The 24,401-nt window shown below is 35.9% G+C and overlaps 1 protein-coding gene across 2 annotated transcripts in view; it reads right to left on the bottom strand.

Annotated features, from left to right (window-relative positions):
• The window catches only part of LOC121410067 (ectopic P granules protein 5 homolog), a 135,966-nt gene that overhangs the window by 75,977 nt on the left and 35,588 nt on the right, over positions 1–24,401 (bottom strand). For both annotated transcript variants that reach the window (XM_041601921.1, XM_041601922.1), the window contains exons 11-20: positions 20,208–20,364; positions 19,101–19,289; positions 10,705–10,877; positions 9,696–9,847; positions 9,054–9,194; positions 7,270–7,434; positions 6,205–6,324; positions 5,541–5,833; positions 1,205–1,351; positions 693–810 (exon numbers count right to left, since the gene is read on the bottom strand). In XM_041601921.1, coding sequence (XP_041457855.1) covers positions 693–810; positions 1,205–1,351; positions 5,541–5,833; positions 6,205–6,324; positions 7,270–7,434; positions 9,054–9,194; positions 9,696–9,847; positions 10,705–10,877; positions 19,101–19,289; positions 20,208–20,364 — 1,655 coding nt within the window. The remainder of the gene's footprint in view (positions 1–692; positions 811–1,204; positions 1,352–5,540; positions 5,834–6,204; positions 6,325–7,269; positions 7,435–9,053; positions 9,195–9,695; positions 9,848–10,704; positions 10,878–19,100; positions 19,290–20,207; positions 20,365–24,401) is intronic.

The following is a 24,401-nucleotide window of genomic DNA, read 5'->3' as shown; positions in this document are numbered from 1 at the left end:
AACCGTTAGACAAAGAAAAACCACACTAAATGAATGCATTTTATCAATCAACAGCCGGATGGCTCATACGCTCACCAACGGCAATATGTTGAACAATTTATTTCCAAATTGTTAATTTTTGACAAATTATATTGGTAACATCATTTTTTAAAACTGTATCAGGTATTTAAAAACAATTTTCATCAATGTTATCTTGTAATTTTGCTAATATTACTTGAGTAATCGAGTTATTCGAAGTGTCTAATCGGGATTTGCCGAACATTCGATTGGTGTAAATTTTGCTAATCGATTACCGATCGCAGCAAGCCATTTGATCAATCAATGTTTAATCCAAGGCCTACTCAACATAAATGTTTAAAACCTAATTGAAACAAATAACTGTTCTTGACATTTGAAATATATAAAATCTAACACCACATTTATCAAACTCCTGATAATGACTGAGGCCATCTAAAGTTTGACTTTTAACTGTTCCAGATACTGACCAATAAGGCATTCATTCGTAAAACAATTATGAAAAAATTATTTCTTACTTTACTTACAATGTAATATTGAAGCCAAAACATGAATTTCTTTCATTTTCATATCTTAAATACATTTTTGAAGGCATTACAACATGAAAATTTTATATCGAGAGAAAACTGTTTTGGTGATTTCTCTACTCAAAAAATACATGATAAAAATATACTTACTGCAATCATACTAGAAAAAAGGTGTGTACACTCTCTTTGGAAAGACAAGGAAAGTTTCTCAAGTATTCTGGTATACTGATGATCAGCAGTTAGAATGGCCTCTACTAAAGAGACAAACCTGAAAACAAAAACAAATGGAAAACATTTTCCTTAACTATGAAAGAATTTTGAAATATCTACAGATATGCATTATTCTTTCAGAAATGTGATCGATTTGGTCCTGAACATAGTTTATGCCCATCTTTTATATGAAATCAATCCAGATGAAAAATCATTTCTGAAACAGATATATAATGACATAAACTACTATTTCAGAGAACTGATCAATTCAATTCTAAAGTAAAGCTTGACAATTGTTTTACAACAGAAAATTTAAATGTTATGAATTAATTAGAGTGACTATATTAAAAACTGATAAATTAGGTATTTACATACATAAACTTGACACTCTTAGATAAAAAAAATATTCAATGACAACATTATTAAATTTGATTCTTTCATATACAACTCACTTGACGCTCTGTAGAAGATACTCTTGACAACCGGATGCAATGAAGGTTGGAACAATCTTTCCTATCAGAGGTATACACATCCTGTAACAACCAGCACTAATAAGGTTCTGGAGATACTCCAAGCCTTTAGTCAAGAATTCCTCAAGGCTGTCAAACAAGATATGGGAAAAATAGTTGTATGCAAACCCTTGAAATAAAGTAATTCCTGAATTATTTTTTAGTAACTAAAGAGCAAAATGTAAAGAAAAAAAGCATATTGGATGTCTCCTGTATCCTTTTGAAGGAGATAAAACAGACTAACTCTGGTTGATCTGTATGATGTAATTTAATGGGACTTGAAGATAAAAGTACAGCTAACATATCATAAGATGAAAATATACTTTCATGTAAAATCACATCACCAAAAGAGTGTGGAATAAATGTATGGGTAGAACAACTGAGCATTGTTGTCTAGTGGATTAGTCTCCAGACTTTGAAATGGATGGTCATGAGAGCAACAGTGCATTGTGGTCTAGTGGATTAGTCTCATGACTTTGCAATGGATGGTCATGGGAGCAACAGTGCATTGTGGTCTAGTGGATTAGTCTCAGGACTTTGAAATGGATGGTCATGAGAGCAACAGTGCATTGTGGTCTAGTGGATTAGTCTCAGGACTTTGAAATGGATGGTCATGGGAGCAACAGTGCGTTGTGGTCTAGTGGATTAGTCTCAGGACTTTGAAATGGATGGTCATGAGAGCAACAGTGCATTGTGGTCTAGTGGATTAGTCTCATGACTTTGCAATGGATGGTCATGGGAGCAACAGTGCATTGTGGTCTAGTGGATTAGTCTCAGGACTTTACAATGGATGGTCATGAGAGCAACAGTGCATTGTGGTCTAGTGGATTAGTCTCAGGACTTTGAAATGGATGGTCATGAGAGCAACAGTGCATTGTGGTCTAGTGGATTAGTCTCAGGACTTTGCAATGGATGGTCATGAGAGCAACAGTGCATTGTGGTCTAGTGGATTAGTCTCAGGACTTTGAAATGGATGGTCATGGGAGCAACAGTGCGTTGTGGTCTAGTGGATTAGTCTCAGGACTTTGAAATGGATGGTCATGAGAGCAACAGTGCATTGTGGTCTAGTGGATTAGTCTCAGGACTTTGCAATGGATGGTCATGGGAGCAACAGTGCATTGTGGTCTAGTGGATTAGTCTCAGGACTTTGAAATGGATGGTCATGAGAGCAACAGTGCATTGTGGTCTAGTGGATTAGTCTAAGGACTTTGAAATGGATGGTCATGAGAGCAACAGTGCATTGTGGTCTCGTGGATTAGTCTAAGGACTTTGAAATGGATGGTCATGAGAGCAACAGTGCATTGTGGTCTAGTGGATTAGTCTCAGGACTTTGCAATGGATGGTCATGGGAGCAACAGTGCATTGTGGTCTAGTGGATTAGTCTCAGGACTTTGAAATGGATGGTCATGAGAGCAACAGTGCATTGTGGTCTAGTGGATTAGTCTCAGGACTTTGAAATGGATGGTCATGAGAGCAACAGTGCATTGTGGTCTAGTGGATTAGTCTCAGGACTTTACAATGGATGGTCATGAGAGCAACAGTGCATTGTGGTCTAGTGGATTAGTCTAAGGACTTTGAAATGGATGGTCATGAGAGCAACAGTGCATTGTGGTCTAGTGGATTAGTCTCAGGACTTTGCAATGGATGGTCATGGGAGCAACAGTGCATTGTGGTCTAGTGGATTAGTCTCAGGACTTTGAAATGGATGGTCATGAGAGCAACAGTGCATTGTGGTCTAGTGGATTAGTCTCAGGACTTTACAATGGATGGTCATGAGAGCAACAGTGCATTGTGGTCTAGTGGATTAGTCTCAGGACTTTGAAATGGATGGTCATGGGAGCAAGTGCGTTGTGGTCTAGTGGATTAGTCTCAGGACTTTAAAATGGATGGTCATGGGAGCAACAGTGCATTGTGGTCTAGTGGATTAGTCTCAGGACTTTGCAATGGATGGTCATGAGAGCAACAGTGCATTGTGGTCTAGTGGATTAGTCTCAGGACTTTGAAATGGATGGTCATGGGAGCAAGTGCGTTGTGGTCTAGTGGATTAGTCTCAGGACTTTAAAATGGATGGTCATGGGAGCAACAGTGCATTGTGGTCTAGTGGATTAGTCTCAGGACTTTGCAATGGATGGTCATGAGAGCAACAGTGCATTGTGGTCTAGTGGATTAGTCTCAGGACTTTAAAATGGATAGTCATGGGAGCAACAGTGCATTGTGGTCTAGTGGATTAGTCTCAGGACTTTGAAATGGATGGTCATGGGAGCAAGTGCGTTGTGGTCTAGTGGATTAGTCTCAGGACTTTAAAATGGATGGTCATGGGAGCAACAGTGCATTGTGGTCTAGTGGATTAGTCTCAGGACTTTGCAATGGATGGTCATGAGAGCAACAGTGCATTGTGGTCTAGTGGATTAGTCTCAGGACTTTGAAATGGATGGTCATGGGAGCAAGTGCGTTGTGGTCTAGTGGATTAGTCTCAGGACTTTGAAATGGATGGTCATGGGAGCAACAGTGCATTGTGGTCTAGTGGATTAGTCTCAGGACTTTGCAATGGATGGTCATGAGAGCAACAGTGCATTGTGGTCTAGTGGATTAGTCTCAGGACTTTGCAATGGATGGTCATGAGAGCAACAGTGCATTGTGGTCTAGTGGATTAGTCTCAGGACTTTACAATGGATGGTCATGAGAGCAACAGTGCATTGTGGTCTAGTGGATTAGTCTCAGGACTTTGCAATGGATGGTCATGAGAGCAACAGTGCATTGTGGTCTAGTGGATTAGTCTCAGGACTTTACAATGGATGGTCATGAGAGCAACAGTGCATTGTGGTCTAGTGGATTAGTCTCAGGACTTTACAATGGATGGTCATGAGAGCAACAGTGCATTGTGGTCTAGTGGATTAGTCTCAGGACTTTACAATGGATGGTCATGAGAGCAACAGTGCGTTGTGGTCTAGTGGATTAGTCTCATGACTTTGCAATGGATGGTCATGAGAGCAACAGTGCATTGTGGTCTAGTGGATTAGTCTCAGGACTTTGAAATGGATGGTCATGAGAGCAACAGAGGGTTGTGGTCTAGTGGATTATTCAATTCAATTCAACTCAATTTATTCAAATTCCATTCAATAAAAACACAAGATACAATATCAGAGATATTCATAATTGGTAACAAAGCAATTAAACATACATAAATATAAAATGAAATTTGGGAGACTGCAAAAGACCAAAAAGTTTTGACGAGGCAGACCAGGAGTGCCATCATGGCAATACATACATTGGCATAGGTTAAAATGATGACATTAAAAAAAATGTAGTGATGTCCTAATCCCCCCCCCCCCCAAATCGGGAACTGGAAACCAGTGTAACAATATATAAATGATCTAAATACACTTTAAGAAAATTTATGAGTCATATGATGATGTTTTTTAGCTTACATTTAAAAGAATAAAGAGAAGAACATTCTTTTATTTCATGAGGCAGTGAGAGCCAAAAATCAGGTCCTCTACATGTATGTGTAATGGATTTCTAAGCAAGTACTGTTTTGGGATTACTCAGATAAAAACCTCTGGTATTGTGTTCATGAACCTGGGTATTGTGTATAAACACTGAATTAAAATTGCTTGAATAGTCTCCAGAATTCAAAATGGATGAGCAACAGAGCGTTGTGGTCTTTTGGATTAGTCTCAGGACTTTGAAATGGATGGTCATGGATATGAATCCCAGCACATGGCTGCATTCAACCCTTGTGAGATAAATGGGTACCAGCAGGAAAAAAAATCTTCAAAATGCTTTGAGCATCAGAATCGGTAGCCTAGCTAAGTAGTGGTAGTAGTAGTTTGGTTACTTGGTATTTATTGAATCAAGAAAAAAAAACAGAAATACAGTCCGAACATTGAAAAGTCCAGTGTACAATAAAATCATAAAAATAATACAGAAAATACTACATCAAATCAATTACTTATTAAACGTAAAAAATATACCTGTAAAATCTAAGAAAAATACACTTAAAGAATACAACAAAGTATGTATAAACATCTATTAATTGTAATACCTTAATTCTTATATCAAATACTAAAAGTTGGGGGAATCACCAAAATCGAAATATGATAAACCTAAAATGACTGGGATATTTTGATGTCTTAAGAGATATTTTTTAGTTTGATTTTTCTAAATAGTCAAATTTCAAAATTACTACCAAATGGAAGGTGAGCAAAAATATGCAGAGGAGAGTGCTTGTAAATACATGTAGAAATTCAATTAAAGATAATGAAGAAATAGGCCTTACTCATGACCTGCTTTTGTCATTGCCACAGCTATATAACATGCCAGGGGTATCTTGCTGGACAGTGCTTTGTTGACAGGGTAAAGAGTTGGATCACCATTCAAATCTGGTGGTGCAAAATCTCTTTCTGATGACAATGATGTTCCTCTTGCTTCTGATGTTTTAGAGTGGTAACCTCCTGATGCAGAAAGGATGGATGTTGGTTGATCTTGACTATGGAGGCGTAGTTTGTTGAGAAGGTCCCAACACCATACATCTAGATTAACCACATCTCCAAGTACAACAGATATTCCCCACTGTATGTGGATATATTTTCAAAAATGTGAAGTAAGTTTACACTAAAAAAATGATATTCTTCTTTAGATTTTAGTTCTGAATAAAAAGTTAAAACATTTTAGACAAAGTATTGGATAACATATTATTAATACTTGGGGGATTTCAAACAGATCATAATAAAAAAAACTGATTGAAACACCTACCAAAATACAAAGTACATGTAAATTCACTTGTATCCAAGTTAAGAAGAAGAGAAAGGCATACGGTATGCAATCACAAAAAAGAATATGAAGAGAACATCAACTCTTTGTGGTATTACTATTAACTAGTTCCACTTGAATGAGATTTTTCACCATCATTCTCTCAGAGCAGTTATACTATGACTACTTACAGAAATAGTTGAGGCAATGAAGGCTCCTTGAGATTTCTCTGCTATGTGTTTAGTGAATGCTTCCATGACCAAGATAGCTACCTTACGATGAAGGCTGATATCCAGAACTAGTTCATCCTCCTTGTTACAATATAAAATATAGATTAGGAATTAATGTCCATATAATTTGATCAACAGCATAGCAATGCAAATAACAACAGCATCTTCATCTCCTTCATCAAAAGTACCATCATTGTCATCACCCAATTCAAAATCTGAAATTATCCTAATTATCATCCTTTGATAGTTTTTTCTAATTTTCTCATTGGCCTACATTGAAAAGGCCATTTTAGATTATAGTGACAAGGGGGATTCCCAAGCTGTTTGTTTTTACACAAAATCATGTTTTAAGGCCACTTTATGTTTAATTTGCATACACAAAAAAAAGGCTTCTAATGAAATATATATGAATACAGAAAAATCAAAAGGGCCTAACATCAAATATTTCATCAAATTTGGAAGTAAAATAAGACAAAATGATAGAATAAAACAATTAAAAAAACTTATTTTTTCCACAATTAAGAATTTTTACTGTCATTACTTTCACTTGCAAGGCTGCAAGAAAAAAATATTTCATATTTCAAATTTCATTTAGGAAAAATACAAAAAGAAATGAGTGAATAAAATCAAAGGTTGCCTTATTTGCATATTGACCATAATAACTATTTTATGAAATTAAACAAAACTTTGAAATGTCATAACTTTCTAATTTCTCCCACCAATTTTGAATAAATTCTCACTGTTACGCTTACTTGACTTTCTTCGTATCATTCAAATTAACTTTTGCTGCAGTGGACTTTCCCTTTAATCAGAACTACATACTCTGTTGTGGCAAATATTGTCTAAAAAAATATAATGCACTCAAAAAGAAAAAAAAATTCTGTAAATAGATATATCATGCAAAGAATTGAAGGGGGAATGGTTAGAGGTAAATGGATGAATTAACACAGTCCATAGTACAAAAATTGCTTCTCAAAAATTTCCTTTAGACTTTATCATCTTTACACTCATGGATGAAATAAATACCTGTTCAGTGTAACCCCAGTCAAGTTTGGATAAAATAAGCCTTGCTAGTTGGTTCTTCGTAGAGTCTGGACTATGATCTAAAATCCAACCTCGTAGTAGGCTCATATCAGAAACAGAAGGTTTCCAAAGATGCACAGGTAATTCAGAGCATAAGTATACACTCATCTGTAGATAAAGGAAACTAAGCTGATGTTCATCACAAAATATTTGTCAGCATTGCCCTTTGTAACATCCACCCAAACATAAAGTAGCAACCACACAGAAACGCTGTTAGTGGCAGTGTTGTAAGCGCTAACAAGTCACTCACACCATGAGCAGAATTACCACACAGAAAGTGCTGTTAGGTGCAAGTGTTGTTAGTGGGTTTGAGTCATAGGGTTAGGCAAAATCTATGACTTAGTGTAGTGATCTGCATTTGGATTGATACAGTGCAAGGGGCCTTTATCCCATAGGCTCAATGTATTATCCCTATTAAACCAGGGCTCGAATTCACTACATTGATTCTTAATTTGTGATAAAATTATACCACAGTTTCAATCCCTAAATTTTGATTATTTTGACATTATGAAGACCTATATTTCAATGAAAAATGTTCTATTAACAGCAAATATCACTAATTAATTGTTGGATATAACACTAATTAAAAAAAATGAATGACAAAATTGTGATAGACTTTTGCATAATTTCAGTAAGAAAAGGTTGTATTTAAATGAATATCAGGAATGTACAAGCAAGCTGCATGATGATGTCATTTGTCATCTGCCCAATTATTAACAATTGTATGTATAAAATCATGTTTATTTAAACGTTATTTGTCCCCAGATGGGAAATAAATACGACCACTGCTTCAAGGATCACCATGACCATAGACATGTTTAAATACAAGCATGTAATGTTGAAACATTCACCAGTTCACAGTAACATCAGAAAAAAGGGAATGAGGTATGGGACTTGGCATAGTAAGTCCATTTCTTGGATGTACATGGTGGCATAGGCCTAATTGCTTTCAAAATACTGTAGTGTTCACTTCATTCCGTTCATTTATTTATTTTACTTTCATATCTTTCAATGAAGAATTGTATTATTTTTCACCAGAGTTTATTGGAATTTGCTCATCTAATCTCATTCTGTTTACTTGCTTGAGTACTCTTTTAAATCGATCAAGGTCTATAGCACTTGGTATAAAATTGGAGATGAGTTTTACGTAGCGCAGGCAAGAAATATCCACTAACATTGTCACCATTGGTGTCCTTGGTACTGTTAGTGAATAGTTCAAACACTAGCGCTAATGTTAGCTTCTGTGCAACCTTGTAATGTTAGTCTAACAGTGCTAGCTAGTGATTCAGCTAGAATTATGCTTCTGTGCCGCCAAAATCTCACTAACGGTGCTGTTAGTGCTTTGCTAACAACATTTCTGTGTGGCTGGTACAGATAAACTTAAGCATTTATGGGAAAGCCGTCAAAAAGTTTTTCTTGTATTAGTTTTTTTTATATTAAAGTAGATATTTCAGTATTGATAGATGCTCAAAATGAATTTTTGTCGAAACTTGTGTGCACACTAACCTTTTTGTCCAGGGTGTAAAAAAAAGGTTACACACAATTGGCACAATTTTTAGCAGTCTCCCAATCAAATGAAATGCTATTTGCCTAATAGTATGTTCATTTTGATCTGTGTGTCCAATCAGAACAATAGTTTTAAATTTCAATTTGTTTTATATGTGGTTGAGGATTCACAATATACAATAACATTATTTCATAAACACAGATTAAAGAATGAAAGTTACCGATCCAATGACATCCATGGATGACTGGATAAGACTGAAGATGTTGGTGATAATGAAAGGATGAGTGAGTGCCACACTAGCAAGTAATTCCCTTCCAACCTTAGAACATGAGTCTCTGGTATATTTGTTCACATAAGCAAGCTGAAACAAAAAACAGAAAATGCAGTTATCACATAAAGAAAAGTCACTGTTTTCAAATCTTCAAATCGTCCCTCATTATCATTGTTTAAAGTCTGTATTTCTTCAATAACTGCCATCATCAGTACCCATCTGACACCTCTCTTGGCACATAATCAAATGTTTTCTTTAGATCAGCAAAAGCAAAATACAACTGCCTCTCTTGCGTATACATGTAGGTAGAAGTAGTGATAGTAAAAGTAGTATTAGTAGTAGAATAGTAGTAGTAATGGTATACAAATAGTGAATAGGCATGAGTGCGATCATCATGGTGCTAGATTTCACACGAGGTGAAAGATGCTCTACCCAACGAGGCATTAATAGCCGAGTTGAATAGAGCATCAGGCTGTACCTGTATTTCACCTTCATTTATTATTGAGCACAATGAATTAAATCAAATTGTCACGTCACCTCCTAAGTGGTACATTTTGGAAGGTAGTTGTACACTAGTAGTTAATGACTCACCTCATAGACTTCATTAGTGATAGTGATTACGAAGTCAGGTTCTTTGTTACTTCTAGCACTGGCCATGTTAGCAAATGTTGTTAGCAGATATATTACCTCTGACATTGGCATGTTCAGGAGCCTATTGCCAAAATTTGCTATTTTGGTAGAATCTGCTGGGAGAGACATCAAGTTTTAAAAACTAAGAATGAGACAAAACTACTGGTAGACAAAAAGGCATTTGAAATTGTATGCAATGTAATTATTTTGATTTCATGAAACTAATGGCACTTCATTCTTTATAGTAGTTGATCTTCCAAAATACATTTGGAATTTTAACTGGACATTGTGGTGCTTGACGGTTTCTAAGATTGTGGCTTTAAATTTAGCTTAATTAGTTACAAACAGCAGGATAAGGATACGAAATGGCTACCAATAATCAAATTTTCTTGACTCATTTGAAGATACAAGGGTGATACTGGATCCTCTAATGTGCATGTAGTTCAAAATGCAATTCTATACCCAAGTAACATATATTTGTAAAAATAAATGCTATTTACAAAATTCAAGCTCAGGTTAAGAATTTGATGTTGACAACAGAACTGCTGTTGGAAAAGCAGATTCTATGGCCTGTATTCTGAAGTGGCATTTAACTTAAACTCGGGTTTAAAGTTGTGCTGTAAGTATGAATAGCCAATTGTTACATAAATCAATAACAGTGGAGATATCATATTTCAGCTCATTTGGCTCTCAAATCATTCATAATTGTCTAGGAAGTATAAATAGATGATTGTCTTCAACATCGATGAATCAGGAAAGAGCATGGAAAACATACGAAACATACAACTTAATAAAAATTTAGCACAGAGTTAGACCACGGTCTAAGTTAAACCTGACTTCAGAATACGGCCTGAGGATGAAGTGTAGTCTAATCAGAAAATTTCATGACTCGGTCAGAGTATAATTGAAAATCCTGTGGTTGGTTTTTGCTGTGTTTCCACAAGAATTTAAAGTTGTATTTATTACAAACCTGAAAGGTCCCACTTGTATTCATCTAACCTGGCTCTGGTTTTAACATTGATCGAGGTTGATGAGCAAACTTCTCCTTTATCAGAATGATGTAGAAACCATAGTAACTTCCACATCATATAAGATGACAAGCAGGAGTATGGCATGTCAGCTAAGAATTGCCATGTGCCAAGCCTAAATGAATAACAAGAGATATATTGAAATAAGTTTATTATTCTGTTCTGTTATATTATACAGATAAAGAATATTAGCCAAATTTTTAAGAAATCATTATAATGAAATTCACTCATTTACCAAATGTTAGTAGTAAAGAATACCACTGCACAAATAAAGGAGTGACAAAATGTATTGTTAGCATACAAGTAGTCACACAGCCAGTGAGGCCAGGTAGGAGTGACAAATTGTATTGATAGCATACAAGTAGTCAGACAGCCCCAGGTTTGTAATTTTCTACAATTTTTGTGTTCTATATACACAAATTCACAAATTCTTAATTCTATGTAAAAAGAAAATCATTGTTTTGCTTTACTCTAATACCCGAAAGTGAGTAGACAGAGTTAATAAACATTTTTCTTATCTTACAAGAGGACAGGCAGGGGTATGATACATGTATGTCTGTTCAGAAATGTCACTAACCAGTTCTAAATGAATTATAGTAAGAAACATTATGAATACTGACAACAAACATGTTGGTCAAGGGAAAGACTGTGTGGTCACTCTTTCTCTAGATGCTGCTTTAGCCAAGTGACTACATTTGACATCTTAAGGTCATGGTACAGCAGTAATATGAGCTGACAAACATGCATATACATGTAACTGTTTTTCAGCATTTTTTTTTTAACCGATCACAGATTTCACCACGATGACGAATACAAAAAAAAAAGAGAGAAAAGAAACTACCATGAACCTTCAACAGCCATACTTTGGTACTATTACACAAGTCAACAAATCAGTGGATTCACAATACACCATCTATCGGTTGCAGTGGACATGCCAAAATTTGCAATGCCTCATGGGAAAAAGTCAATATCTATTGCCAGGGGCGGCGGAAGTGGGGAGGCAGGGGGGCACTTGAATCCAACAAAAAATTCTCACATGGAAAAAATGCCCTTTTTCCTAAATGGAAAGTCCCCTTTTTTAATAATGAAGTATCCTTTTTGAAGAAAAACATAATGTTTAGGTCAGAAAATTACAAAAAATTTTGGCTCGCGTTTCTCACTCGCATCAATTATTGTTTAGTAAGATACTCATTTTCTTCTTGGTTACAAAAAGTGCTTCAGGATGTTCCACAGTTATGTTTGTGCGCGTCATGACCGGGGGGTGGGGGGTACTCAACCAAAAAAGTAGTAGGTATGTGCCACTGGTGAGACAAAAAACGGGGGCCTTGGAGCGGGCTTATTGTAAAAAGGAGGGTCCTCTGAACGGGCTTCAGAACTACAAATGTTTGTGAATACAGGGGTCCTTGGAACTTTGTGTGCCTTTGTGTGCATCCCAATGGAACGGGCATACGTGCATGCTCTAGCCCGGCGCATGGGCACCGGGTGCGCTAGTGCAGAGGGGATGGTCGGACAGCGCTCTGCGGCCGCTTTTCACCAAATTAAGGCTCATCGCAGCAGATCAATGCGACCAGAATGGCAAACGGAACATATGCAAAGCTTTGGAGCGGATATCTTTCTTCTTTTTTCCCATAAGAAGAAAATGCTATGCTTCGGAGCAGCTTTCTTTATTCTTTTTCTCAATAAGACAAAAATGCTATGCCAGGATTTCATTCTGGAGGGGGCGGTAAATGCAAGCGAAGTGTGCCAACACTTACAGAGCACCCTTGGGGGTGGGTGCAGGGAAGGAGAGTTTTCCCCTCCCATCCGAAGCGCGAAGCTTTTGGTGTTTCATAAATTAAAATGAAAAGGAGCCATCTCTCTTTTCTCTAGTACCTATATCAGCTCCAATTCAGTTGACGATTTTGAACCTTGTTTTTAAAAGTGATTGTGAACGCACAAAAAAGGAATACAATTGAAATGCTAATAACCCCGAGCGAAGCGCGGAAGCTAAAGCGTTTTATCAATTTTTTCCATGGAAAGGGTCCTGAGAAAAGGGTGTTCTCAAAGATGTATTGAAATCTTCTCTTGGAAAGATCAGAATTGATTACAAACAATTTAGCGACAGTGCATATCTTTAACTAGCAGAACAGAGAAGAAATTTACTTGTCGGGAGGAAGATATTCCTTCCCGTGCAAAGCAATGAAACTCTGAAATTTCAAAGGGCGGACGTTTCATCAAATGCAGGTATCTTGTACCCCATCGGCTCTAATTCAATTGATTTTCTAAGATTATTGAACTTCATTACAAGGAAAATAGCTAAAATTTGAAACTTCTGTGATTTATTGAAATTATATAAAAAGGATGCCTAATTCCTTTGACTTATCCTGAAGCACATCATTTTTAATCAAAGAAACGTAACGTTAAGTGTCATTCAAAATTTCAAACTGAGGGCGCAAAACAGGACAGGAGATGAATGTGCAGGGAAATGACATGAAATTTAATAGAATTTGATTAAAAATATTGTACTTTTTTATTCAATACGATGAAGAATTTTATACCTCCCTCTTTTTAAATTAGGAACCTGATTGCCCCAAAATTATGGTTGTTTAGTAATTAGCTGAAAAGCAGGAGAAGTTGATTCTAGTGATGGAAGAAACTGATATAAAGATATTACTCACCCGGAGCCAACCCGACCAGAAGTTGCGCGATCAATGAAAAAAAAGGATAACTTCATATACTTCGGCCTAACCTTACTCTAAATCCATGCCCTACATGTATATACATTTGAACTTTAACTGGCAAGAAACACATATAGCTGAGGTGGATAAATAGGGTTAGAGAAAGGGTGGAGGAAACAATGGAGAACTTCAATATTGTCATTTAACCGCGCACAGAGCGGAAGCAAAATTAATATAAAAATATAGAGCAAGAATGAAGGAGTTTCTCTTTTGAGAAAAAAAAGGATAAAAAGGTAAAAAAAAAAAACACAAAGTTATCTTTCTTCCTTTTCCTCCCTTCCCTTTTCCTTTTCTCCTCTATTTTTCCCTTCTTTTTTTTTCTTTTTGGGGACATGTTGGGGGGGCGACCATAGCTTTTCAACACGTTTTAGGGGGTTTAGGAAGCACATTTGCTCTAATAAAAGTGCTGATAGTTTGAAAACAAGCACATGAACCCATATTTTTATTGCTTGTACCTCTAAGGTTCCTCTACAACTTTGCAAAGTTTAGTGAAAATGACATGGGTTTTGAATTAAGTGCAGCATTTATTGTACTTCTCAAGTTTGTTATTGAAATTTCACATTTTTTTAGGTTGAGTTTTTGTTGTCTTTCGCTCAATCTCTGAAAATTGAGATTGCTGTAAGACTTAAAAGATCAAATAAATACCAATATAAATAGATTATCCATCATAAGGATAAAATTAAAAATCATTATGTGAAATTTTCATGGATTTTGACCGAGTAATAAACTCTGTTGTGATCTCACGAGGTCTAAAAATGCCAAATTCTAATGAATGCGCAATTCTTATAAAGAACATCCATTTGGGTGAAATTTGAAGCTATATAGCAAAAAATCAAGCACATGGACCCATGTTAATTTTTGCATACTTGGAATAGTCAGGCGCTAAAGTATCTATCTGAAAAGTATGATGAAAATGACGTGGATTTTCAATGTTTGACAGCAAGACCACAGAACCATTCGCATTTTAGACAGTATTATCAAACTTTTGCTTGCTTATATTTTCGGCGCTTTTTGGGCTGTTTCAAGCCAACTCGCAATACTTTGGACACTGATCATTTAAAAACAATGGACCTCATATTTTCATATTTTAACGCCTTCAAATTATATTCCTTTAGTAATCTGGAGAGTATGATGAATATGACATGTATTTTGAATATTTGTTAGCAGTAAGAACTACAGAACCATTAGTATTAGACATTTATGGATGGTATTAGATTTTTGCTGGTTCAAGCAAATTTAGAGTGTTTCAAGCAAACTCGCAACACTTTGGACACTGATAATATAAAACAAGCTAATGGACCCCATACTTTCAATATTTTAATCTCTTAAGAATAAATTCCTCTACAAATCTAGAGAGTAAGATGACAATGACATGGATTTTGAGGGGTTGAGAGCAGAACTGCTGCACCATTCGCATTTTACACGGTATTATCAGACTTTTGCATGTTTTCAGCTATTTTCAAGCCAACACTTTGGACACTGATAGTTTAAAAACGAGCAAGTGGACCCCATATTTTGAATTTGAACTTCCCTACACCTTTCCGATGCATTCCTCTACAATTTTGCCGAATTTGATGAAAATGACATGGATTTTGAATAAAGGGCAGCTTAAACTACACTTTCTTGATTTTCAAGTAGATTCACTTCTTTTGAAGAAGATTTGTATTTTGGAAGTTTATGCACAATTCTTGTCAAATGAGGGTGCTGCTGACTCCAAATAGATATAGTTTTGCCAATTAAAAGACTTTCTCCTACTTTGGTATCCACTTAGTTACATATCCTGAAAGTTTCATAAAGTTTGATGCGATATCAACAGAGTAAATCTGACTTAAACTCATTTGGTGAATTTGTGAGGTCTAAGTGAGGCATGACTCTTGATTGCGCAACATTTCATATCATTCAAATACGGCAGCTTTGAAGTCCCGCAGAAAAAAATAAGCACATGAACCTATGTTTGTTTTGCAATTTCACAATGCATAGGTACCAAAGCAACTCTCTGCAAAATTTGGTGAAAATGACATGGACTTCATTTTAACTGTGGAACCTTAAAATGTCAAGTTTCCAGGTTGGATTATCACAAATTTTCTGCTCGAGCTTTGCGCTCACATTAACTATTCAATAAGGTAATCATTTTGTTCTTGGTTACAAAGAGTGCTTAAGATATCGAGTTTTCAGGTTGGATTATCACAAATTTTCAGCTTGCGCTTCGAATTGCATTATTCGATTGGTGATATATATCATATGTATCCTAAAGTATGAATCAGTCACTAAATGCAGTCCTTATCAGGTCCCTTTTCTGGTCAGTACATTGAAAATTTCAGCACGCGCTTTGCACTCGAGTCAATCCTTTAGTTAGATACACAAATTTTTCATGGTAACATCACCAAAAACTGCTTGGAATTTTTGATTTTCATGTCTTATTAAATGAAATGTCCAAAAGTTTGAGCTTACACTGCGCTCGCAACATTTCGCGAAGATGCCCTTCAATAATTCATGGTATAAATGACCAAAAAGCAAGTTTCACAACTTCAGATTTTACATACCGCTGACTCGCTACACTCGCTCGCTGAAAATGAAGCCTAAATGTATATTTCATTGAACAGAAATCACTTCAAAATGGCTTTGCTCAACTTGATTACTGCAAAACATATACAAATACTTCATGAAGATGACAATCTCATGGTAAAAATATCTGTTGAACCAAAATGCTAATTTTAACATGTAAGTACCTGTTTTTTACTTTGCCCCCACCCCAAACGAAAATACATGTACATTCCTCCGCCCCTGTCTATTGCACATGTTAGTTCTAAAATGCATGCATGCATGAGATTATTAAGCGCTGGCCAATGCAGTTCAACCAGATATGCTGTTTACTAGGGTCCAGGAGGTGGGAGAGATTTTTGCCCGCATCTTTCCGAAATTAAGACCCTTTTTGGTGAATTCTTGCCGTATGGTTTTTATTTTTGAAGCATCAGAGTCACATAACAGTACACTAGCACTATGCGCTGCCCGCGTTCGGAATTTTGCCTGTTTGCTGCAACCGATAGATGGCGCACCATATTGTGAATCTACCAAATTGGGTTTAACCAAGAAACAACACATACTCCTCTTTATAGCACTGTCAAACTCAATAGGTAGGAAATACTTGATGAATAGTTTAATACAGAAAAGCTTGAAAGGGACAAATCAGTCATTTCTTGAATGCAAACAAGGTATTACTGGCAGAAACATGAAGCAAAGGATAGATCAGGTAGCCAAAAATTGTGCGCTTGCTGATAAAACCCATGACTGTAGCAATGTCAGGGAGAAAGGGTGATGTTGATAAAACAGACAAAATATTTCATAATTAAAAGCATTGGGAAAAAGACTGAAGTGGTAAAAGAAACTTTCCAATTAGTTATGTTTGCACTACAAAAGAGAGAACCATGATAGCCAGCTATCTATTTGTTGCTTTGTCTACACAATGTGGGATATATTTGTACCCAAGCTGCTGGTCCACCTTCAGCTATGTCTCCATGTCCCCAGAATGAATATTATGTTTGCTTGAAAGGAAAACCATTCATACTGAGTCTCATAAACTGAATAACAAAAAAAAACATAAACAAAAAAAACTGCAGAGTTCGCAGAGAAAGGGACATCTAAACGCCAACAACAGTAGTGCACAAAACAAATGAAGCACATAGTTCAACAAAAACATCCAAACCAGTGCTTAACATCAAAGTCTATGAAAAGTGTGAACAAGGCGTTGGAGGTTTTGGCATATTCAAAGGAACCTAATTCTTTTTTTTTAAGAAATAAAATGATTTCTATAGAAAACTACAAAAACTGATTTTGGATATGTTGAAGTGATTGTCAAAATCAGGCACTGTGATCTACATAATTTTGTGGACACATGGTGGTATTCTTTGAGGATCTATCCAGGATCTCTGTTCACAGGATGAGGATAGTAATGTATACTGCACTACCCTGCAGAACATTTCCTCAATCTCACTATACATTATAGAAAATGTGATACACTGCACTTCAATGAAAAACACCTCATACATCTCACAATACATTAGTACAATCATGATACAGAGCACTGCAATGAAGAGCACCTCATCAATCTCAACATACCTTGGAGCAAAAAAACACACTCATGAATCTCACCATACATTGGTGCACTCATGATACAATGAACTCCCCTGTAGAACACCTCATCAAACTCAAAAAACCTTGGAGCTTTGAATAATACTTCATCAATCTTATTTTTAAGATTCTTTTACTACTCTTTCACTGTACACGTGGTGTACACGTGGATCCGCTCCTCTCTATAACATATCCTTGATACACCAGTATACCCCTTCTAGATCTCTTCGTTCTCAAGACTCTGGTTTGATGGTTATCCCTAAAATCAAAACAAAGTGGGGGGAACGTACATTTGCCCATGCTGGGCCATCTGCATGGAATTCTCTTCCTCGAACCATTAAAGATAGTAGCTCTGTTGAAATGTTTAAATCTAATCTTAAAACCTATATGTTTAAATTGGCCTACAATTGATATTTATCCCTTCTATTTGTCTTCAGCACTTTTAATCTAAATACTTTTCCTTCTTTTTCACCTCTACTTTGCACTAGTGCGCCTAGAGCATTTGATATTCTTATGGATTTGGCGCCATACAAATCATATATATTATTATTATTAATCTCAGCATACATTGGAGCACACATTACACACACATCACCCAGAAGAGCACCTTATCAAACTCAACATAACTTGGAGCACTCATGACACATTGCATTGCCCAGAAGAGCACGTTATCAAACTCAACATACCTTGGAGCACTCATGATTCACTGCACTGCCCTGAAGAACACCTCATCAACATACCTTGGAGCACCCGTGGTACACTGCAACGCCCCGAAGAACACCTCATCAAATTTAACATAGCTCGGAGCACTTATGATACACTGCACCCCCCTGAAAAGCACCTCATCAAAATCAACATACCTCGGAGCACTCATGAAACACTGTACCACCCTGAAAAACACCTCATCAAACTCAACATAGCTTGGAGCTTTGAATAACACTTCATCAATCTCAGCATACATTGGAGCACACATGACACACACATCGCCCAGAAGAGCACCTTATCAAACTCAACATACCTTGGAGCACTCATAATTCACTGCACTGACCTGAAGAGCACTTCAATATACCTTGGAACACCCATGATACACTGCAACGCCCCAAAGAACACCTCATCAAACTTAACATAGCTCAGAGCACTTATGATACGCTGCACCCCCCTGAAAAATACCCTGTCAAACTCAACATACCTTGGAGCACTAATGATATACTTCACCGCCCTGAAGAACACCAACAATATCAACATGCATGCACATCAGAGCACTCATGATACACTGTACCACTCTGAAGAATAGCTCATCAAACTCAACATACCTCGGAGCACTCATGATACACTGTACCGCCCTGAAAAACACCTAATCAAACTCAACATACCTCGGAGCACTCATGATACACTGTACCGCCCTGAAGAACACCTAATCAAACTCAACATACCTCGGAGCACTCATGATACACTGCACCACTCTGAAGAACACCTAATCAAACTAAACATACCTCGGAGCACTCATAATACACTGCACCGCCCTGAAGAACATCTCATCAATCTCAACCTGTATCATCTGTAGAGTTATCTCATGGTGAGAGTTTGAACCAGGTAAGATTGTTCCTTCTGAGTCTCTGCAAACTTCAAGTCTCCATGTCTTGTAGTTGGTCCAATGATAAGATACATACTGTACAGTGTGCCTAGGAGTATAATTATTCAAAGTAAAAACTCCTTGTTTGAAACACTCAGAACATGGTATTCAACTAAATACTAATATATACCTTATTGGCAAATTAATGCTTGATAAAACTTATTTCTATAATACAAAAATCTTGATAGGAAGAATAAAAGGTTCTCTAAAATCATAACAGCACATTTCATTCTTAGTTAACTTAAAAATTCCAAGCATTCTCAGCATCTGCTGATTAAATAGACACCTTACAAAAACTCTATTCTCCACCTTCTAGCAAAAAAAAAATGAGCTAAGCATCTTACCACATTCCCAAGTGTCTAATCTATAATAAAATGTGAGGATTATTAACTATTTGAGTTTGGTCTTTGATTCTAATACCATTATCCTTAATCCCCTTCATCTCCTCCAGGTGGCATACAAAGATCGTTAAATTCTTAAAAAGACTCATGATCATCATAGGGTATAAAATTTTGTTCAGCGCGTAGATACATTTTTTCAGAATCCTTGCCTTTAAACACATTGTAGGGGCATCATACAATCATGCAGGGGAATTGCATGATACAATATATTGCCTCCTGTTGCTTTGTCTTTGGCCATATGTGATGCCCAATACATCAATTTTTACAATGGCTATAAAACACGTAAACATGAAAAAATTAATCTGTAGCCAAAAATGATGACCCCTATAAATCCTAGACTTATTTAATGTACTATGATCACAGCAAATGTAATAATACTTGCCTATCTAACACCAAATACTTCTTTTTTCAGAAGTGTGTTCTACAATAAATACAGCATAAATGAGGCTTTAGTGAGGAAAAATTTCAACAAAAGCTCTGACTTTTCAAAACTTGCTTTAAAACAGTGACAATATTTATTTGAACAATTGGACAGCAGTGATTTTTAAAGAAGACCTGACATTTACCTGATTAGTCTGCCGATTCTCTTGACAAACTGACGATATCTTGATCTATTGAAGGTTTCAAGGCCAGTATTGAAGATTTGGATGAGAGTTGAACTGAATGCAATTAATTTCAGTATATCTTGGCTATCTACCTTCTCTATGTTGTACTCTTTGTCAGCTAATAAACGTAGAGAGAACAAATTTGTTTTATTCCATAATCAATCAGGATACAACACCTGAAAGTTTGAAAGTACAAACCAACCTTGGTTTTTATTGTAAAAAAAATAATCATTGGTGTTTCTGTGGTCATTCTCATTTGTTTTTTGTTTAGTCAATGATGAGAGGAGAGGAGTTACACCTACAAATGTAATAAACTCCAAAAAATGTAATAACGAATGTAATAAGACTTTACCCACAAATGTAATAATTTTTGATCGCTTACAAATGTAATAAAGTTGAAGGGATATTTGGCGAATCTGTTCTCAACTAAAACCTTATAGTAATGAGTTTATATAGTGCAGTCTTTTCTCCACACCTGGTTCTATAAAACATTTAAACAATCTTCCAAACAAAGACCCCACAATCAAATCTTCTTAATGTTGAATAACATAGAAATATATAACAGTCTTTCCTCCACACCCAGATTTTTCAAATAGCAAATAATAAAAGAAAAAAAAAAAAATCATAATGATAAAAAAAACCACTATCTTAACATGGAAATATAGCATTGTCTTTCCTCCAAAACCCCGTTATTAAAAAAAATTAAAAATAAAAAAAATATATAACACAAACAAACAACGAAAAAAGACCCAGTGCTCAATCGTATCAACATTGAATAGCATGGATTTTTTTTTAATCAGAAATTACTGAGTCTGGAAGAAAAACTATGTTTTAAATGCATTCTTTATACAGGATCTTCGAATGGGAGATGATTTTAATTTAAATGGTTTTCTTTGTTTCTTTTGTTGTTCTGTTTTGTTATTTTAACTAATCTAGTCTGGTAAAACTAAGTATGTGCTATCACAGGGTTTTATAGTTTGGGAGATGCTGGGGTCTTAGTTTAAAGGTTAACGTTTTGTTTAATTTTCATTTTTAAAAGAACTGGGTGTGGGGTAAAGACAACGCTCTAAACCCAAGCATTTTATAACTGGGTCTAAATTTTGAAGATTGGTCTTAGCTTTGAATTTTTTTTTCATTTTTTTTTAAATAACCGGTTCTAGATGAAAAACTAGGCTTAATACTCGTGTTAATGGGTTATTAAAACAAAGGGTTGTGGGTTCAAATCCAAGCCATGGTGTAATTTCCTTCAGCAAGAAATTTTTCGACATTGTGCTGAAATCAACCCAGGATTAATTCCTTGAATGCACAGAGCATTAAAAGGTAGCTCAAGCTAAAGCTAGGGTAATTATAATACAGAGCTGCCAACCTTAACAAGAACATTTCAGTATCTTCAGTATCAAATCAGTATTTTGCTGATGAAATCAGTATTTCAAAGAAATACCATAGGACAACACATAGAACTGGCCATTAGAAAATCAGTATTTTGCATGAAACCATCAGTATTCTTCTCATTTTTCAGTACAAAATACTGAATATCCTACTTGGCAGCACTGATAATAACATCGTGCCTTGGAATAGAATATTTCTAGATAGATGGCGGCGCTATATAAATGCCTATAATTATTATTATTACTCCACAGGAATAAGAATATGACAGGGTCTTAAGTTTTTAAGATTGTTTAAATTCTTTTTTTTAAATGACTTGGTCTGGAATAAAGACAATGCTCTGAACATGTACATTTCTACATGGTCTCAGTTTGGAGGATGTTGGTTCTTAGGTGAGGGGGTTAGGTTTTATTGCTATTCTTATTGCTTATTCATGAAATAACCGGGTCTGGAGGAAACAATACAATCGATCTTCATGTTATTCCACAGGAATTAGATTATGGAGTATTCATTTGAAATATTTTTTTAACTTTTTTATTCTTGTTTTAAATAGTAACCAAGTCTAAATTAAGAATGCTTGCTTTACCCATGCATTATTACAATGTTTTGATGGGGTCTTAGTTTTTTTCAAATTGGATGTGGGCTACTAACAATGCTCTCAACCCATATTTTTTTACTGGGTCTAAATTTTGAAGATTGGTATTAGCTTTGAAGTTTTATATTCCTTTTTAAATAACCAGGTCTGGAGCAAAGACTATGCTTAATCCCCAAAGGACTGGATGGCCATCATGGCCTGCCCCCCCCCCTACTCCGACACTTCCCGCAATACGGTATGTCTGGAATAAAGAAAACGCTCTAAACCTCTATTTTATTACAGGTTCTTAGTTTGAAGGATTGTTTTGTCTTAGATTTGGATTTTATTATTATTATTATTGGCATTATATTTTAAAAAAATATATTGGGTTGAAAGAATACGCTATATTTCCATGCTATTCAATATTGATAAAATTATGGGGTCTTTATAATTTTGGGGTATTTTATTTATCATTTTGAAATAACTGGGTTTGGAGGAAAGACTATGCTAAATTTTCATGTTATTCAACCTTATCAAGAGTGTAGGGTCTTTATTTTGTTTTTAATGATTTTTCATCTTAAAATAACTGGGTTTGGAGGAAAAACTACACTTTATTTCCATGTTTTTCATCATTAATAAGATTGTGTGGACTTTTTTGGAAGATTTGTTAAATGTTTTAGATAACCTGATAAGGAGAAAAGTCCTGCGCTACATGAATGCATTACTACAGAGTTTTTGTTAAGAACAAATTCATCAAAAATATCCCTTCAAATTTATCACTGTACATTTGTGGGTAAAGTCATTATTTCATTACATTTGTGGGTTATCAAAAATTATTACATTTGTTAGTAAAGTGCATTATTACATTTGTGGGTAAAGTGTTATTACATTTGTGGGTAAAGTCTTGTTACATTTATGGGCATTATTATATTTGTGGGTGTAACAGGGGGTTACCCTTGTAATTTCATCTATTTTCTCCCCCACTTTCCTGACCCTATGCAAGTCTGGCACATAAAGAATGCCCTCCTGTGGTGATAGGATCTTGATCACAATAGTTTTTAAGACCATCATTACAAAAATACATTCTCATACATTAGCACTGCAAAACATGAAGGAGCAAAGATATTCATGAATGAAATATTCCAAGAATAAACTAATGGGGTCTACAAATCATAAAAATAAATGGATTACAGAGTACTTACAGGTGTACCATAAATTTATTTCCAGAGTTAGAATATGACTATACAATCATTCCATTATGGCTTGAGTATGAATAACAAGAAAAAAACGATTTTGTGTTTCGCCCACTTATGAAAATAACCTGAAATATCGTGATTAGCGAGGGCACGCGACAGAATTGTATCAAAACTTCAATGTGAAATGACTGGGATGGAATAATACTTGTCATAAGAGCTTTGATCGTAAACTTTAACGTTGACCTGAAAATGACCTTTGAGGCTTTGACCTTACCATGTGACCTCTGACTGCAGCATAACATGCAGGTCGCCAAGGTAAATCTACCATCCAAGTTTTGTTGAAAAGTGACTTACGGCTGCGGAGTTAGGTCTCAGAAGAGAGTCTTGCATGTAAACTTTAACGTTGACCTGAAAATGACCTTTGACCTTACAATGTGAACTCCGACTGCAGCCTAACATGCAGGTCCCCCAAGTCCATCTACTATCCAAGTTTGGTTGAAAAGTGACTTATGGTTGCAGAGTTAGGTGTCATAAGAGAGTCTTGCATGTAAACTTTAACGTTGACCTGAAATGAACTTTGACCTTATCATGTGACTTCCGACTGCAGCATTACATGCAGGTCCCCCAAGTCAATATACCATCCAACTTTGGTTGAAAAGCGACTTACGGTTGCGGAGTAAGGTCTCAGAAGAGACTTGCATGAAAACTTTAGCGTTGACCTGAAAATGACCTTTGACCTTATCATATGACCTCCAACTGCAGCATAACATGCAGATCCCCCAAGTCCATCTACCATCCAAGTTTGGCTGAAAAGTGACCTACGGTTGCGGAGTTAGGTGTCATAAGAGAGTCTTGCATGTAAACTTTAACTTTGACCTGCATGTAAACTTTAACGTTGACCTGAAAATAACCTATGACCTTACCATGTGACCTCTGACTGCAGCATAACATGCAGGTCCCCCAAGTCCATCTACCATCCAAGTTTGGTTGAAAAGCGAC

This window comes from Lytechinus variegatus, chromosome 3, assembly GCF_018143015.1.
Source record: "Lytechinus variegatus isolate NC3 chromosome 3, Lvar_3.0, whole genome shotgun sequence".
Lineage (NCBI taxonomy): Eukaryota > Metazoa > Echinodermata > Echinoidea > Temnopleuroida > Toxopneustidae > Lytechinus > Lytechinus variegatus.
The sequence above is the reverse complement of the archived record's forward strand: the minus strand, read 5'-3'. Positions and strand labels throughout refer to the sequence as shown.